We start from the raw sequence: 20214 nt of genomic DNA, 5'->3' as shown, positions 1-20214 counted from the left end.
CTAGAATGGAATTACTTTACTAAGGACTGCAATGGTTCTGGCTGGAATGCAGGCAAGTGTTTGTCATTGTTTTTTACTAAGTGTGCTAGAGCAGGAAACGTTCTCATTCTGCTATTGTTTTCAATCAAACTAGGCATCCCATAAGCCCTTTACCCTATCCAAGTTTAATCCCTTAATAAAACAAAAAAACTCAAGTTGATGGACTGCTTACTGACTTTGGATGTGCAAGTGTAGAAAATGCGTGTTGCCTGGTTGTGCAGAGCTTAAGGGGACCCAAATCAAATTCAGCAGCCCCTATGGGGGTAGTGCAACACTATCATCTCACAGCATAAAGAGTTAAAGTATATATTGAATCAGAAACCTTTGGAATTGCCTGTCTGTGGCCCTTTAGGGAAATTTCCATTTACTTTCTGTCCTGAAAATACAACAGGAAAAGAGGGAAATCACTCCAAAGTAATAAAAATTCCCTCTTAGACAGTTGCCACCAGAATAAGCATGCCCATGGGAAGATTTCCCTTCTATTTCTGTTCAAGTGGCAAAACAAAATGTTAGACTTTTTATCACTTTCAGCCCAATGAGAAGAGGCTCTTAGGACAATAAAGAGAAAACATATTAACAGCCAAGATTATCCACTCCCAACAGATACTTGCATCAAATGATATATCCCATGACCATCCCATGACCATCCAAACATGATCATGATCATATATGATCATTTATTCACTCCAAAGACATGCTGGTAGGTGAATTGGTTCCTGTCTAAATTGGCCCTAGTATGTATATGTATGAATGTGAGTTAGGGACCTTAGATTGTACGCCCCTTGAGGGCAGGGACTGATGTGAATGTACAATATATATGTAAAGCGCTGCATAAAATTGACGGCACTATAAAAGTACCTGAAATAAATAAATTTATGTTAGCCCCTAACTACCCCACACCCCCATTTACATTCACCTATCAACTGGGCGAGCATACTTCTTAACAAGCAAGCTGACTGGGAAGTTGTCACATTTAGCAGCAGTAGTAATATTGCTGCTAAATGTATCAATTAATACTCCGGCCAGAGGTTTGGGCAGGCGAACACCCCATTTAATTTTCCCATTCACCAAACCCCAAACAGGCAATATTTGAACTGAATTCTAGTTCCATCTGAATGCTATGGGGCACATTTTTCATCGATAGGTCCAGTAAACATAGAGTTCTGTTTTGATGTAATAAGGGATAATTATAATTAAACTAGGAATCGTTGAGGTTTTGAAGGTTTAAATTATTTTAATGGTGGAGAGGCTAAAAATAAGAGAGATGTATTGGTGCCTTCTATCACCTTTAGATGGGACCAGTTAAGGGAAGACACTTTAGCAACATAGTAGGGTTGAAAAATATGTCCAACAATGTTCAGGCTCCTCTATAACACAGGTGCCACCATTCCTTATCTCTTATAGAGGCTATACAACTGCATACTGAAGACATCTTCATAATGGGGAAAAGAAAAATGTTATAGTACGCTGACATTACTTTCCAAAATATCATGAGTATAAAATCTACTTAACACTTACCTGCCAAGGCTCAAAATCAAGCAAATTTGCACATTCATTACCAGGAAAAGGCCCTGACCCTTTAACACATATATCTAAATCATGGAGAGCATTAGCAATGGTGTACACAGATTTATAGACACTGTATGTGATTCGAAGCTCTGACACATCCTTGTATGTGTTATAAATGTCAGACAGTTTCTCTTTTCCAGTGCAGAGTCTTGGAGAAATATTTCTTTTTCGACCTGCAACAATTGCTTCTATAGTGATGTTTGTATAAAAAGCTGCTCTCTGGGTGGGCCAAGTACAGTTAAAGGCCTCTTCCCAGAACTCATAAACCAGGTCATCAGTGCCGGTGCCATGCTCTGGATGTATGTCCAAGAGGAAATCTTCAAACCCTGGTATTTGTGCTCTGCGGATTGCAAAGCCAATTGTTCCTCCAAGGAAAGAGAAATACTGTGGCTTAGCTATGAGAGCTGATGTAGTCCAGGCCTCACTAGCGATATATGTTTTTCCAGTGATATTAGTTTCTGCTAGGGCTTCCATTAATGGACCAAGATCAATGTCTGAAGAAAAGATGACAACAACATTGGCTGATGATTGGCGTATTGTTTTCACAATAGTATCTATCGTATCTTTGTTGTAGATTCGCGGAAGTGTTTCAGAGAAAGCAATGCACACGCCATTTTTTTCTACCTCTTCTTTGAAAACTTTGATACCATATTTGCCATAATCATCATCTGCTGCAATTGTACCCACCCATGTCCATCCAAAATATGTTACTAGATCAGCAAAGCCTTTAGACTGGGCTACATCACTGGGTATAGTGCGCAAAAAGGATGGAAACTGAAATTTATCACTGAGCACAGAGCAGGAGGAAGCGTATCCCACCTGTAAAAAAATTGAAAATTCTTAGTTATGGATTATGCTGTTTTAAAAATGCCTATTTCACATGGGAGCTAGATGCACACATGCATGTGTGTATGAATGTGTGCAGTGTACAAAAGATTTCATAACACTCCATACTAGATGAGGCAAAGATACCTGAAAACCAATGACACAAGTCACACTAAACTAACATTTACAAAAAAAAATAAAAGCAATATGTCTAAATATATGTCAAATGTACATTCTCTCTATCGTTACCATTATTTCATCTCTCAAATTCAAGCTTTTTTCTGCTACTCTCAGACTTCCTGTTCTAGGGTGGCTACATTTGTTCTCCATGCACCATTGTGTATGTGACCATAGCCAGGCTTCCTGCACAGGCAGCTTGCATCCAGGGCTGATCACTCACATGCGAGTGGGCACAATTAGCTGCAGGAGCCAGCAGCCTCCCATTGCTTTTAAAGGGGCTGCCTTTTGCAGCTAATTGCTGGGAAACCCCACTGGGGTTCTTGTATATAATCACAGACAGGGTGCATTTGCAAGTATAAATGCACCTTTAGTGCAACTCAGGTAGCTCTGAAGAAGAGAGTTTGCCCTTGATACGTGTAAGCATCTATGCATATTTGGGGCAGAAATTATATTCTGTTGTACAGGTTCTACCATTGAATATCTGTGTCCAGTTGTTTGAGTGTCAACTCAAATTTTATGTTACACCAACTTTTTCCATACACTTTTGTAAGTACGAGATTTACTTTTTAATCATTGAGAATTTTACACAATACCAGTGCATTTCTATCTGTTTTTATAGTATTGCTCAAGGACTTCCCAGTATGGAGAATGCGGATATTATCTTGTATTCAGGATTTTCATGAGAGAATTGAGTAAACTCAATGTGCTGTGTTGTGCTGTGCTGTACATGGATGCACCACCCTGCCTTTCCAGACTCCTCAGGAAAAGATTATAAGGCTCTGGTTTGGTGAGCAACTTCACAGCCACCTTTTTTCCAAATCATTGTATATGCAGTGAGCCTTTCCATCTTTGACTATTCTAGTCACTCCATAACAAGTCTCCATCCATTGACTGCCCCTTGGGTTTATAAATATACCTTTGTGTCTGTATATACAAGTTTCCCAACAGACTACTGCTTTTCAACTAAGGATGAAGTTCCTATTCCCAGCTCTTTATGGTGACCTCAGTGGCATTGGTGGACACCGATGTACCCAGACAACATCAGCTTTCACCACTTCTGCATTACTTCTGTTTTATTTTAAGATACCTATGTGGTTATACCAAATAAGTTTGAATCCATGGAATATATTCATTGTCATGTATTGCATCGAAATGCATTGAATGTATGACTATCAAATAGATCATGTACAGATCATGCGTTTGCTGAGTACAATTGTCATTTTAATCAATTATATATGAATACATTATTGGGTTTTTTTTGTTCTCTTGTTTTTTATATCTTGGCTCATTGATCAGTGCTGCCCTTTAAAGTCCCACCTTTGGAGGAAACATTTTTCTTGTTTGCATCTGTTCATACTTATCTGGCCCTTTAGTCATATATGTTGAACGAAAAAAGATGAAAATGATGCCAAGGAACCACCCATAGCCACTGCCCTATCACGTGGTGACAGTATTAAACAACCACGTGAGATGAAGCTGACTCACCCAAAATTATTCCAAATAAATGGTGCGATCTGCATAACTCACTGCTATGACCCAAACAAGGGCAAAAGTAAGCCTGATAGGAAGTTACAAGGAGGACCAAGTGGCTTATAAGTAAACAACAGGCTTTATTATGTTCAAGGAATACAAACACTTAAAACAGCACAGATACCCCCACACCATATACCATTTAAAAAAAGACAACATTGTCTAGTCAAAATGAAGGGCTGTACAGCCTTCACACTATACAATCATCATACTCATTCACACATGTCAGATAAACATAATTGTGGCTGGCGGAAGGGGACTAATGTCCATCAAAATTGAGTGGATATCACTTAAAATCAATGGAACCTAACGTAAATGCTGCTATCTGAGAGTGTGGGTACAATGTCCATAGTTCTACATCCAAACATGGATATTCGCATGGATGAATGGAGGACCAAAGATGTGTAAAAGTTATTTGCTTATTTCAGTCTGGTGAGTATCAGCAGTAGCAATAAAGCCGTCACTGAGGTCCAGCTGCTCTACCTTGCTTTAGTGTGTTGACCATACTCCGGTGGCCTGTACAGCCAGTAGTGAACATAAAGAGGCCATATAGTAGGCTCACCCATCCCCATATGGTGTATATGCAGCAGCTGTCAGTCCATCCAGGGCATAGCAACATTCCTCTCCTCCGCGTGGTGGCAATGGAGTGTCTTGTCCCTGGAAGGATTACAAGGGAGCATATCAAGGTTCGGACCTCAGTGGCTGAATATAGTAATGGCACTTCAGATCGTGATACACGGTGTGCTTGCTGACACTATCACCTCCGTGATGACATCAGCTACGTCGGCGATGTGGTGACATACATTCCTACATGTTTCGCCCAGTGATCTCGGGCTTCTTCAGGGATGGGAGAAGCTATTTTCCATAGTCCTTATATACCTATTTGGCATGCAGAGAACTACTTCTGCCACTAAATGTCACTCTCCCACTCACATATGAACCTGCAAACAAATTATTCACCACCCAGTGCATATTAATGATCTGTGCATCCAAATAATAATTGGAAAGAAGACAATGGATTTTTTTTATAAAGAAGTAAAAATAAAGCAACTAACAAAAACCAAAAAGCGTAAAGGGGAAATAGAGAAATTATCTAATTCCTTGGAGAAGCCTAAATGTGCCATAACCCCCCAGTCCCACCATATCTAGCCAATGGCATATACTTAAGGATATATGCATGTCTAATGTGCATCTAAGAACACCTACAGCTTACATTCTGTGTTCAAGCCTTTTAGAGCTAATGTATCCAATTTAAAAATCCACATTTATTCTTTTTGCAGCAATAAAATCACCTCTACATGATGATAACTTGAGGGCAAAAATCCCTTTAACCTTCATCCCATCAAGCTTACCATTATGAAACTCTGCAAAGTGTAACGCTAGTGGGCTCTCATCGTCTTTCTTTGTAATACTTTGGAGGTACCCTAAGCTGTTTCTTAGTTTTCTCTATATACAGTATCTCACAGAAGTGAGTACACCCCTCACATTTTTCTAAATATTTTATTGTTATATTGTAAAGTGCTGAGCAAACTGTTGGCGTTATATAAATCCTGTATAATAATAATAATGATATTATATCTTTTCATGTGACAACACTGAAGAAATGACACTTTGCTACAGTGTAAAGTAGTGAGTGTACAGCTTGTATAACAGTGTAAATTTGCTGTCCCCTCAAAATAACTCAACACACAGCCATGAATGGTTAAACTGCTGGCAACAAAAGTGAATACACTCCTAACTGAAAAAGTCCAAATTGGGCCTAATTAGCCATTTTCACTCCCCGATGTCATATGACTCGTTAGTGTCACAGGGTCTCAGGTGTGAGTGGGGAGCAGGTGTGTAAAATTTGGTGTTATCGCTCTCACTCTCCCATATTGGTCACTGGAAGTTCAACATGGCACCTCATTGCAAAGAACTCTTTGAGGATCTGAAAAAAAAATTTGTTACTCTACATAAACATGGCCTAGGCTATAAGAAGATTTTCAAGACCCTGAACCTGAGCTGCAGCACGTTGACCAAGACCATACAGCGGTTTAACAGGACAGGTTCTACTCAGCGTCATATCCAGAGGTTGTCTTTGGGAAATAGACATATGAGTGCTGCCAGCATTGCAGGGAAAACTCCAAGAGTTCCAGCAGAAATTCATTATGTGCTCCAAAATGGGAAAATTCATGCTCAAGGAAGATGGAAACTCCTCTAAGGCCCTAGTGGTGGGGGATCGAAGTGTACAATGATTCCACATCGATGCCCATCAGTAGGGCCCCAGGGGAGATCCTCACCTGTGATAGTTTCTGCAATACATCAGACGTATCTTGCACATATGAGGATACTTTGCACACTAAACCGTTAAGTGCATCTATATAGTTCCCCATTTTTTTAGGGGGTCCTTTATAGCTGACACACTGGGTCTACCTGGAGGGTTCATAAGAGACGTGTGAAGCTTGGGTATGATATAATAGATAGGATCATTATACTCATTCACCCAAAGGTATTCCTTCTCTTTATGGGATAATAATCCTTCCTCCCAGGCTAGAGTTTTTTATTTAGAGCTATTTTTAAGACAGGAAATGGGTTAGAGGAGACCCTACTATACGTAGAGCTCTCTCTAAGCTGTTGAATTACTTCTTTCTCATACATCCCCTCGGACATCAGTACAACATTACCTCCTAGCTCGCTCTCTTTTTGATCAAATTATTGAGGCCCCGCCAAGTCCAGTCTACTTTAAGTAGATCTTCTTTGACCTACTCTAAAAATACCTTGATCCAGTAATATTTGTGCATGGGACGCATTTTCTTGGATTTAATTCTCAGATCACATTTCCTTTGTAAGTCAAAGGACTGAAGATCTTCTTCTTCCATCTGTGTGCTTCTGTCTAATAGGGACAACAGCATATCCAGCGTGTCCTGATCAGTCTTTTCCTCTAATGATAAAGTCAAAGGGTATACTTCCTTGTGTTCCTCAGTCCTTTTTGTATGCCATAGTTGGAAGGGAACTTTATGAAGGAACAGGATAATGTCCTTATATACCTCAAATTCATCCATCGTAGAAGCAGGTGAAAAGGATAGGCCTCTCTTAAGGAGGCTAATGTGATCTTCAATCAGTTGAAAGTCTGATAAATTCACAATTTTCATGTCCCGCAAGGGACAATTGTCTTCATCAACGAATTTTGACACATTATTTCCCGCTGCGTGTCCTCCCGTGTCCTGGGTTCTTTCTCCCATCTCCATTTGTTTTTCCTTACTCTCCACCTTTTCCTTTTTCTCTTGGTCTGGATATCTCCTTGTTCCCATTCTTCTGTACACTTAGATCTTGGTCTCTCCCTCCTACTTCTAAAAAAGCCACCGATTTAGCTGTTCCTTCAGTCTTGCTTTCTGAAGATGATTGGGTATTCATGGATTTATTACGAGACCTATATCTACCTCGCCTAGATCTAATACGTCCACGATGAGATGTGAGGTCGAAGGCTTCTCCTCTTTCCTAACCCTCTAGATTTTGTTGAAATTTATGTTGTTTAGTACTTTTTAAATTCTTTTGAATTTTCTCAACTTCTCTTTTTAACAGTTCATTTTGTTTGTCAAATTCAGAATCATCTTTAAATGACTCTGAGGCTTTACTGCTTTCACCTAGGTCTTCCTGTATCTCCTGTAGCTGCAGCCTTTGTTCTTCAATAATTAATCTCAACACAGACAGACCATGTTCTAATCAGTGATCTCTACATTTCCCTAGAAACCTTTCTGTTTGAAGATGTTCAGCTGGAACTACTTTTTGCCTAAACCTTCTAGGGATAATTCTATATTTTATATGGGATTCCAGTGAAGAAATATCCCATTTCCTATTTAGAAATTTTACAGTCAATTTCTTATGATGTTTAAATAATTTCTTAATCTTGTCCCCACCAGTATCTCTTTTCCCTGGATCACAGAAAAAGGTCCTCCATTTGTCCATGCAAATATCCATGTTTGGATCTAGAACTATGGACATAAAACCCACACTCTCAGATAGCTGAAGCAGCATTCACGTTATGTTCCACTGCCTTTAAGTGATATCTACTCAATTTTGATGGACGTTAGTCCCCCTCTGCCAGTCACAATTATGTTTATCTGACCTGTGTGAATGAGTATGATGATTGTATGGTGTGCAGGCTGTACAGCCCTTCGTTTTGACTAGACAACTTATTTTTTTAAATGCTATATGGTGTGTGGGTATCTGTGCTCTTTTAAGTGTTTATTCCTTGAACATAATAAAGCCTGTTTTTTACTTGTATATGTTGAATGCCCTGTCACCAATAAACCCCAACACAGTGAACAGTACAAACATGGAAGTATCTTAGACTGGAAGCTCTAATGAGCAGGGCCCTCCTAACCCTTTTGTATCAAATTGTATTCTAACTATACTGTCTTCCTTTGCTCTGTAAAGTGTTGCACAAACCATTGGTGCTCTATAAAATCCTGTATAATAATAATGTATTAGCTATGTTACAGCATCTACTTTGTGGCAGAGAATTGTAGGAGTTAGAAATCATGTAGCAAGTTTAGCAAGTACTTGAAGAGCAGGTAATTGTGACCAAGTAAACTTTCTGCCAGCTGCTCAGCATCAACCAGTCTACTTCTGACAGAAAAACTGACCCTAGACCAGGGTTACCAACCGCTTAAAGTTTGTGAATTTTGGACGATTTACAAGATGTCTGTAAATGTCCATTTGGGACAGCGGCTGCCAGCAAAAGAAATGGCCTTCGGCTAACTTTGGGGCTAAGCATGCGCAAATCCAAAGCTGACCAGGATCAGGCAAGCGTGGCTGAGCTCGGCAGGGCTCGAGCAGATGGTGACGTCATGGTGCCACTTGGCGCCTTTTATGATTCATAGCAGCAGTCTCCAGAGCCAGTTCTGACAGCTGCCTCCATGTGTGCAACACTGAAAGCCTGCTCAGCCCTGTGCACATGGAGAGCAGAGCTCAGCCTGGACCCAGCATGGCTTCTGGGGACCCGTACAAAGAAAGCGAACCCACCCCTCCCTTCCCTACTGAGCTGCATGCAGGATAGAACTCCAGGCCAGCTCAGTGCTGATACACTTTGCTTTAAACTTTCCCCTCCAGGAAGAGACGTTTTCAGAGTGCAGCTGAGAGCTGATGTCCCCTGAATTACAGGATTAATAGAGAGATGTGATAACATTACAGAGCACCATGTTACAAATTATTTGTGTCCCCTGATTTCTCCTTGCTGTCTCTAAAGGTGTACAAGCAGCATGCTCTTTAACTTTTTCTATGCTGAGCACATTTATTGCACGACACCCATGGACTGATTAAAATGCATTCAATGCAAAGATCTAAAGAGCAATAACTCGTAATAACAGGAATTGACTGTCTCCTGTAGTGTGCCTGCAGTCTCTGACTGTCTCCTGTACCATGTCTTCAGTCTCTGATCATCTCTTGTACCATGTCTGCAGCCTCTGACCATCTCCTGTAGTATGTCTGCAGTCTCTGATCATCTCTTGTACCATGTCTGCAGTCTCTGACCATCTCCTGTAGTATGTCTGCAATCTCTGATCATCTCTTGTACCATGCCTGCAGTCTCTGACCATCTCTTGTACCATGTCTGCAGTCTTTGATCATCTCCTGTAGGTTGGCTATAGTCTCTGACCATCTCTTGTACCATGTCTGCAGTCTCTGACCAGCTCCTATAGTATATTTGTAGTTTTTGAGTATCTCCTGTAGTATGTCTGCAGTCTCTGACTGTCTCCTCTAGTATGGCTGCACAGTCTTTGACCATCTACTGTACTAGGTCTGCAGTCTCTGACCATCTCCTGTATTAGGTCTGCACAGTCTTTGACCATCTCATCTCCTGTAGTATGCCTGCAGTCTCTAACCGTCTCCTGTAGTAGGTCTGCAGTCTCTGACCATCTCCTGTAGTAGCTCTGCAGTCTCTGTGGTCTCTGATGTAAGGGGGAACTCTTTTGACTGTGATGTAAGGGGGAGCTCTGTAGTGTAAGGAGGGGACCGTGTTGACCAGAGAGCCCCTTGCATCAGTGTTTTCCTTTATGGCAGAGTCTGTAGCATTCCCCCTACATCAGAATCCTCAGAGTTCTCCTTTACATCAGAGTCCACACTGTTCCCTTTTACGTCAAGTTCCCCCTTGCACTGTAAAGGGGAACTCTGTTCTGGGTTATATTAACCTGACCTTCATGTAAAAAGAGAAATATGTTTTTTGCCTTTTGTTATATCTTAAACACATTGCTAATCACACTAGATACATGTTTGTAGCTTAAATATTGATATTTGCACTATTTTGCATTTTATGTACTTTTTTGAAACATCAGTAAAAAATGTGGCTCTGTCAGTAAATTTCATGACTTTTGTTAGTAAAAAATAAATGGGTGCTGTTCGTAAATTTTGGGCATCCTGTCAATAAATTTAACTTTGGGAGGTTGGCATCATTGCTCCAGACTACATGTGTCCTTTTTTTGTCTCTCAGTGCTTTACTGGAACAAAGAAAGTGGCAACTAATAATTATTACTTATATAAATAAATTGACACTCGTGTGAGTGTGTCAACTATACGCTTATGTACCGGTGAGCCAAAAATAAAATAAAATAAATAAGATAAAACCAATGAGCTGCTGTTTTTCCACTAAACAAAAAAGAAGAAAAGATCAATAATATGAGTCATAAAAAAATCCACATAAAACAGCTCTTCACTCTATATGATCATAACAATAGACTAACATAAAATAATATATAAATGAAGAATTAATCAATTAATTATATTAAATGAAAAAATCTTCCACCAATGTGTAGCAGAGTGTAGTAAAAGAGGTTGAAGTCCACCACATAGATATCTTATAAGGAAAGTCTCTGGAGTGAATTTATGAACTACAGAGACTTTCTTTATAAGACATCTGTATGGTGGATTTCATCCTCTTTTACTACACTCTGCTACACCTTGGTGGAAGATTTTTTCATTTAATATAATTAATTGATTAATCCTTCATTTATATAATAATTATTACTGCTGTATTATAGCTTTAGAGACAAACATATATCCACAAAGCTACAAGCATTAGATCATAAGGGCAATAGCCATGTTACCTGTGGGAAATAGTACAACCCCAGTATCCTGGCTGTAGCAATGGATAACGCAGACCCCCCTGCTCCAATCACAGCAGCCAGGGGAGCTCCAGCACTGCACCTAAAGTTTGGATGGGTTTCATTTTGCCCAGTTAGAAATGTTAAAGTGGCTTCCACTGATTTGGATATGGTAAAACATGTGTCAAATATCTGGTACCCCAGTGTTATATTTGGTAGGAGGTCCTTGCGCTCATTAATTTCATTAATCGCAAACATCATGGCTCGAGTCCATCGCAGAGCACGGAAGTTGAAGCTGCCAACAAAAAAGAGAAAGAAAAAAGTTCACTTCGGGCTTCATCAGCACAGATGTGCAAAGAACAGCTGTGATGTGCAACACCTATAGCAATAAACCAGATCTAATTGACTTTAGCATATTAGATTTTAGCTAAGTAAACGCATAATTAATAATTATTAAATAGTAAGCATAAAAAATACAAAATGTAATTAAAGTAATTAATTGGAAGCCACTTCAAAAGTAATATACATGAAATGTATATGCATATGCACTGTAGCAATGTTAAATCAATGGACTCCCAAGATTAATGGAAGGTGTGAAAGTGCTTCCTCAAGGACCTTGACAAAACTCATACATGTAGATTAAGTCCCCTGTGTCATCATCATGCTTGAATGCTTTTGAGCTACAGGAGTGCCTGGTTTGTGGCACCAGAGCTTGAGACTGTATTGTCTTGTGGGATTTATGACATGCCAACACTTCTTCTGCCTTTGTGAGTATAACTTTTTAATAAAATTTTTTTAAGCAGTACTTCACTATTGTTAGCCTCTTTTTCTCTGCATATGGGATTTCCATCTTGATGTATCCATCTATAATCAAGATTCAGATATCAAGATGGCTCTCCAGAGTGGATTATACAAAAGTGATTTTAGACCTTCCATTAATCTTGGGGGTCGATTGTGACCGTGAGCTGCTCTCTTATAAGATTAATCACTGGGTGTTTTTGATTTCCACTTTGACACGGGGGAGTTTTTTTCTCCCAGTGACAACATTGATGGAAGGACATTTTTTTCCATCCAGTGAGACAGCTGATGCAGGGACAGTTTTTCCTTCCTGTGACATCACCAATGCACGGCATTTTTTTAATTCCAGTGACACCACCAAAGCAAAGAAACTTTTTCCTTCCAGCGTTACAACTAATGAAAGGAAACTTTCCCCCACACTAAATAACATTGATTCACACATACAGCCCACGTCTTCAGTCTGGTCTACTACTTCTTGTTTAGAATGAGTACAGATTGATAACTTGGATGACTTGAAGTGTGAGCCAAAATTCCCAGAATGATCCCCCTGCCCCCCCACTACCCAATCTGCACCCCATATTTTCTATAATTTTAGTCCTAGTGACAATGTTCACAATGGTAAATAGATAATTAAATTTCCTCAGCAGGTACATACATGGATAGCAACAGGAAACAGAGGTTTTGGATTTAGCTACACATACAGTCAGGTCCATAAATATTGGGACATTGACACAATTCTAACATTTTCGGCTCTGTACACCGCCACAATGGATTTGAAATGAAACGAACAAGATGTGCGTTAACTGCAGACTGTCAGCTTTAATTTGAGGGTATTTACATCCAAATCAGGTGAACGGTGTAGGAATTACAACAGTTTGCATATGTGCCTCCCACTTGTTAAGGGACCAAAAGTAATGGGACAATTGGCTTCTCAGCTGTTCCATGGCCAGGTGTGTGTTATTCCTTCATTATCCCAATTACAATGAGCAGATAAAAGGTCCAGAGTTCATTTCAAGTGTGCTATTTGCATTTGGAATCTGTTGCTGTCAACTCTGAAGATGAGATCCAAAGAGCTGTCACTATCAGTGAAGCAAGCCATCATTAGGCTGAAAAAACAAAACAACCCCATCAGAGAGATAGCAAAAACATTAGGCGTGGCCAAAACAACTGTTTGGAACATTCTTAAAAAGAAGGAACGCAGCGGTGAGCTCAGCAACACCAAAAGACCCAAAAGACCACGGAAAACAACTGTGGTGGATGACTGAAGAATTCTTTCCCTGGTGAAGAAAACACCCTTCACAACAGTTGGCCAGATCAAAAACACTCTCCAGGAAGTAGGTGTATGTGTGTCAAAGTCAACAATCAAGAGAAGACTTCACCAGAGTGAATACAGAGGGTTCACCACAAGATGTAAACCATTGGTGAGCCTCAAAAACAGGAAGGCCAGATTAGAGTTTGCCAAACGACATCTAAAAAAGCCTTCACAGTTCTGGAACAACATCCTATGGACAGATGAGACCAAGATCAACTTGTACCAGAGTGGTGGGAAGAGAAGAGTATGGAGAAGGAAAGGAACTGCTCATGATCCTAAGCATACCACCTCATCAGTGAAGCAAGGTGGTGGTAGTGTCATGGCATGGGCATGTATGGCTGCCAATGGAACTGGTTCTCTTGTATTTATTGATGATGTGACTGCTGACAAAAGCAGCAGGATGAATTCTGAAGTGTTTCAGGCAATATTATCTGCTCATATTCAGCCAAATGCTTCAGAACTCATTGGATGCCGCTTCACAGTGCAGATGGACAATGACCCAAAGCATACTGCAAAAGCAACCAAAGAGTTTTTTAAGGGACAGAAGTGGAATGTTATGCAATGGCCAAGTCAATCACCTGACCTGAATCCGATTGAGCATGCATTTCACTTGCTGAAGACAAAACTGAAGGGAAAATGCTCCAAGAACAAGCAGGAACTGAAGACAGTTGCAGTAGAGGCCTGGCAGAGCATCACCAGGGATGAAACCCAGCGTCTGGTGATGTCTAACCATTCCAGACTTCAGGCTGTAATTGACTGCAAAGGATTTGCAACCAGGTATTAAAAAGTGAAAGTTTGGTTTATGATTATTATTCTGTCCCATTACTTTTGGTCTCTTAACAAGTGGGAGGCACATATGCAAACTGTTGTAATTCCTACACTGTTCACTTGATTTGGATGTAAATACCCTCACATTAAAGCTGACAGTCTGCAGTTAAAGCACATCTTGTTTGTTTCATTTCAGATCCATTGTGGTGGTGTATAGAGCCAGAAATGTTAGAATTGTGTAGATGTCCCAATATTTATGGACCTGACTGTATACCCGGGTATATACAATTATTAATAGAGACAACTCCAGATGAATGTTGTAGCAACATTTAGTCGCATGGGCCCCGGTGGATGATATTTTATCTTTGTGTCGAAGTCCTGAAAACAAGATCAGCAGTGATAGAAAGATCCTCCAACTTTTGCCCAACCAGCCTGGAACAGAGCTTCTCAGCAGCAGAAACTATGTTGTGGTGCAGGAACTGTGGCACTGGAACTCAGCCTATCTACTTTAGTCCCTTCCTAATAGTTTCAACTGGACCTCTAAGCTATTGATCTCAACATGGAAACCGGAAGCCTAACCTGGCTGTAACCTACGCTGGTTATCGAGCCCTAAGCTAAAACTAACTATAAAATTGCAGACAAGAAGGGACAGGGTTACCTAGAATAACAGGAGACACATATAAACTATATTGCAATAAACAGGTTCACCTACCAATATACTGGAAGGTGACTATTACACATACAGTAGCACAGCCCTAGCTATCTGGCACTGAGCATGACAAGGGCAGAGCAGAGACAGTATGTCTGTCACAAGGATTTAGATATACTGTACACTCAGCAGTTGCAATTAAACTATTAGATCACAGAAATACTTGCAAAATGGGGTTTAGCAGCATGGACAGACATGTGAGATTTCTCTCCCTCTCCGCTTCCTCCTTCTAGGGGTTCATAACCAAGAACCTAGGGACAGGAAGTGCATGCATAATATATTTACAGACATTTACAAATGCAGACAGTAGAGGGTAACAGATCCCTGCACAATTTAAATTGTTTAATGTTTTACTTATACTGTCCAGGACTTTTCCAAATTAAAAAAGGCCAATATATTATTATCACACACGACTCCATAGAAAGTCAGTATAAGGTATGTTGCAGTATTCTTCCTGAAGCCTGTCTTTTCTACCTTTCTCCCTTTCTGCTTCCTGTATCACCAGTTATGTTCACATTTCCAAGGTACATTTGATTGACAGCAAAGAAAACACAAAGGTGTACAGGTGCAACTAATCAATGTCTGAGCTACACACCAAATAGGCTATGTTAGCTGTATGCATTTCAAGGCTTTATTTTTAGTCTTGACTAGAGTATGCCTTTAAATCAGACGCTACAGTTTTTCAAAGCGGTTAAGATGTAGCTCCACCTCTACTACCCTCAGAATATGGATGATTATGCAAGAAATATATAAACACTCTTAAGGAAACAACCTGAGACTTTTTCTTCAGGCATCACCTCATTCAGTCATGTGGGGGGGGGGGTGGCAGATCAGCATGTTGGCAGTGCAGTATACCTTCAAAATAAATGTATAAACCATATATTCACTGTGCAAATGAGATGTGAAAATAACTTAAAAAAATTAAAAAAATCTAACACCTGAATAACTGCAGAATAAATCATTCACCTAAGTCAATAAATGAGTGCATAGATTAAGTAAGCATGCAGCTGCCCTAATTGTGAATAATGCAATAATCACCTCATGAAACAATGATGAATGAAAGCAGCGCAAAATAAAGATATAAATATATATAAACTCACTAGCAGGGTTTAACAATTTTACACAAAATATACCACTGTAAATTTACACAAATATTTAAATCATTTGACATAAGTCCATCACAGGGGTGGACTGACCATTTGGAAACTCGGGCACTGCCCAAGGGTCCGGGGTCAGTAGGGGGCCCCATGTGATGCCCCTGGTACCTTTTTCATAGGCTTTTTTGAGTTTGGGCAAGGACACAGGGGCCCCATGATCCCCTATTGCCCGGGGGCCCAATGAGTTGTCAGTCCGCCCCTGGTCCATCAACTGAAAAATGAAAATTGTGATGAAGTGCAGAGTTCTTATTGAGCCACCAAAATCACCACGTGATGAACATAATGATAATTGATTGAGTAAAGTGCACTCAGATATCACCACGTGCTCCAGAGGAAAACCTCCCCCAATTGAAAGCATGCCAAAATATCCACCTTAACCATTAAGATACAATAACCGTTAAGATACAAAAATTTTGGCATGCTTTCATTTATTTCATGTGAGTGCAATACTTTCTACCCAATAAATGTTTTTTAATGGATTCACGCTATGAGTTTACTTTGTCATCTTTCCTTGATTATGGAGTGTAATAGTTTGGAGGATGTCCCGCCATCATATCAGTCTCTGATTGATGAAGGGCTTGTTGATTGATGATCTGCACTACACTGATACTTACCATAAGCACTATTGCCTATCAGGTTTGGATGGGCCACGATATCTGGTGAGTGCTACTGAATTGGGGGAGCTTTTCCTCTGGAGCATGTGGTGATATCTGAGTGCATTTTACTCAACCAAGTATCATTATGTTGATCACGTGGTGATTTTGGTGGATCATAAGCCCTCATGCTTGACGCTTTTACAGCTGCTGTTTTTGGCTGTTGATGCTTTTTCTACAGCCAGTAAACTCCCCAGCATGTTATCCTATGTGTACATGCACACATAGACTGTAATCAACGTTTTCTGGCTGGGACGTTTTTTGGCTGGAAAAAAAACCCAGGACTAGTGGGTTTCTAGAGGAGTTTTTTTAGCTGTAAAAATGCTCCAACACTGAAAAACGTGGCAAAACACTGCAAACCAGCAATTTTGGACTTTTTTTTGACACCCCCCAATTTTTTTTTATTCGGTCAAAAAGACCTCTACAAATTGCTAAAAACGCAAACACGGAAAAGCACAGGAAAACGCCGCTAATCACAGCAAAATGCTGTTAAACGCTAATACAAAAATGCTAAAAAAAGCTGAAAAACTCACGTTTTTAATGTGACTTTACACAGCTAATGTTACCAGCGTTATCAAACCGTCCAGTGTGCATGAGGGCTAAGGGCTTTACACTTCATCACAATTTACATTTTTCAGTTGATGGACTTATGTCAAATGATTTAAATATTTGTGTATTTTTACAGTGTTATATTTTGTATCATATTTTCACTCTGCTAGTGTTTATATATATATATATATTTTATTTTATTTTTTTTGCACTGCTTTTATGCATCATTGTTTTATGAGGATTGGCTCATATCCCCTTGTCTGTACTGAAGTCCAGCTTAGCTGGGTGTTGACTGTTAGTTGGCTGGCCAAACAGTCTATCCTGCCACGATGGCTGCTGAGATTTGTCTCCCTGTTGGAGGTGGTGAGCGGCTGAGCCAGAAGAGATTGTACAAAAAGTACCACCACAAGCAAACCTTCAGCCAAATGCAGCTGAGGAAAACAAATAAATGAAAACTGCACTGCTATTCGCAAAAAATCTGAACTTGTGAACTCACATTAATTCTATATGAAACATAGGTGTATACTGTGTAATATAAACCATGATAACAAACAGTCCAATAAAAGCCCCAATGCGACTATGCTCTCAATATAAAGTGCTCATGCGTCTCGCACGAGTGCTACACTCAAAGTGCTTCTGGTGTCCCCACATGGACTAACACTCAACTCAGGATGTTGACCTACTATCGCTAGTCAGGTCAGCTGCACTTTTGGGGTAACTCGCCTGTACTCTTATCACCTGTTAATGCTTCACCCGAGAATCTTCCACATGTAGTACCCCTCCACTCAAGATAGAAGATACCAGGGAAGAGGTCTCACAGAGTCAAACTTATTAGAAAATGCAAGTCAAAATATTCCAGTCACGTGTTACAGTACCTATATAAACTGGCATTAGGTATATACAGCTTGTCTAGGGTGAAGACGACCAATCAGGCCGAAACGTAAAAGGCATGGTTTACAAGCTGCTAGGTCGCATCTGGTCGGTGGAACTTTGGCACCACAGCGCCAACAAATGTTGGATGTAGAGGGAAATACCCTATGCAAAGAGGAGGGATCCCTGTACCATTGTGAAAGGAGATTAAAATTCTTTTCCTTGGCATAGCAGGAGATGGAAGATTTATGAGTAAAATGGAACAAGGTGAACCACTCGGCATCAGAAATATCTCTGCCCAGATCTCCAGACCAAGTCCTAGTATAAGGTGGAAATTCAGTATGAATCAAGGACTGTAGCAGTCTATATAGAGAAGCCAATAGATGTCTGGGGAGCAGAGAGAGAGGAGCACAACTGCTCAAACTCAGAAAGTGGACGGTGTACTTGAGAGGAGGAGTACAAATGCTTAAAAAATGAAGATAGGTGTAAAGCAGTAAGCCAGTCCCCCGGACTACCCGGAAGGACAGGTGGGCCCGAATAAGGATGAATAAAGGTACGAGCCACCGGCCATGAGGTACGAGAAAAAGGACCAAGTACTGAGGATCCCAATCCTTGCGGGAAAGAAGGGTTATCGAATAGAGACAGTGGGAATGGGTCTGAGGATAAAAGAATTTGAAAGGCCACACTTGTACCACAACCGCAAAACAGCCAAGGTTAAGGGCGAAGGACCAGGGAAATGGTGCAGGTCACGGCTATATCCCCTGGGGAAAGCCCGAAGGTCAACAGGAGACAAGTCTTGTTCTACCATAGAAGAAGCTTTACGGAAGGGTCGAGGGACCCAGTCAAGCATACACGCCAACAAGGCGGCCTTGTGATAAAGATCAAAATCTGGCAAACCCACTCCTCCCTGGAGTTTTTGATAGGTAAGCAACTTGTGTTTCAGTCTAGAAAAGCCACGATGCCAAATAAAACGGATCAAAAAAGACTGTGATAAAAGCTAGAAACTCCTGGGCACGGAAATAGGTATTGTCTGGAAGACATAGAGCAATTTAGGCAGAGAATCCTTCTTAAGGGCAAGGAGGAAACTCCCCAGGAGGTCAAATCTTTACGCATGCAAGATAATAGGGGGAGATAATTAAGCGCGTAGAGTTCAGAGAGGTTGGAAGGGATAAGGACCCCGAGATAGGAGATTGCTTTAGGGCGCCATTGGAGAGAGAAACTGGAACAAAGATGTGAAAGCATGCTGTCGGGAAGAGAGACGTTCAGGGCCTCCGTTTTCAAAATATTCAGTTTAAAGTTACTATACATTCCAAACCTATGGAATTCCTGAAGTAAGCTAGGGAGACGTGTGTTGAAGGACAAAGCAATGCTCACACACTTATACCATTTATGATGTGTTTATGATGTGTTGAAAAAAGCTTCAACAATGCTTGAAAAATGCCCATGAAAGTGGGAAGTGCTTAACCACTTGCCTACCGGGCACTTATACCCCCTTCCTGCCCAGGCCAATTTTCAGCTGTCAGCGCTGTCGCACTTTGAATGACAATTGCGCGGTAATGCAACACTGTACCCATATTACATTTTTATAATTTTTTTCACACAAATAGAGCTTTCTTTTGGTGGCATTTAATAGCTACTGGGCATTTTATTTTTTGCGCTATGAACAAAAAAAAAAAAAAATTTGTTTTTATTATAAAATTTTGCAAACAAGTAATTTTTCTCCTTCACTGATGTTTGTTGATGAGGCTGCACTGGTAGGTAGCACTGATGGGCACTGATAGGCAGAACTGATGAGGTGGCATGCATAGACGGCACTGATGGTCACTGATAGGCAGCACTGATGAGCTGGCACTGATGAGGCGGCACTGATGAGGCGGCACTGATGATGCTGAACTGATATGCAACAATGATGGGCACTGATAGATGATACTGATGGGCACTGATAGGCGGCACTGATGGGTGGCACTGACTGGTGGCACCGCTGGGCACTTCTGTGCAACTCTGATGGGTGGAACTGAGGTGGGGTACTGCTGGGCACTGGTGGGTGGCACTGCTGGGCACAGGTGGGTGGCACTACTAGGCACTGATGGGCACAGGTGAGTGGCACTGCTGTGCACTTGTGGGCAATACTGATGGGCACAGGTGGGCGGCACTGCTGGGTGGCACTGCTGGACACTGA

General features: G+C 40.7%; 1 protein-coding gene across 1 annotated transcript in view; it reads right to left on the bottom strand.

Moving 5' to 3' along the window:
* Positions 1-20214, bottom strand: part of LOC149463229 (vomeronasal type-2 receptor 1-like) — a 59590-nt gene that overhangs the window by 14480 nt on the left and 24896 nt on the right. Inside the window, exons 2-3 of the mRNA XM_089675670.1 lie at positions 11223-11514; positions 1558-2427 (exon numbers count right to left, since the gene is read on the bottom strand). Of these exons, the coding sequence (XP_089531796.1) occupies positions 1558-2427; positions 11223-11514 (1162 nt within the window). The remainder of the gene's footprint in view (positions 1-1557; positions 2428-11222; positions 11515-20214) is intronic.

This window comes from Staurois parvus, unplaced genomic scaffold (genome assembly GCF_062004578.1).
Source record: "Staurois parvus isolate SC_StPar_1 unplaced genomic scaffold, SC_StPar_1.0 ptg000155l, whole genome shotgun sequence".
In the NCBI taxonomy this organism is placed as follows: domain Eukaryota; kingdom Metazoa; phylum Chordata; class Amphibia; order Anura; family Ranidae; genus Staurois; species Staurois parvus.
Note: the sequence above shows the minus strand (reverse complement) of the source record. Positions and strands in the feature narration are given on the sequence as shown.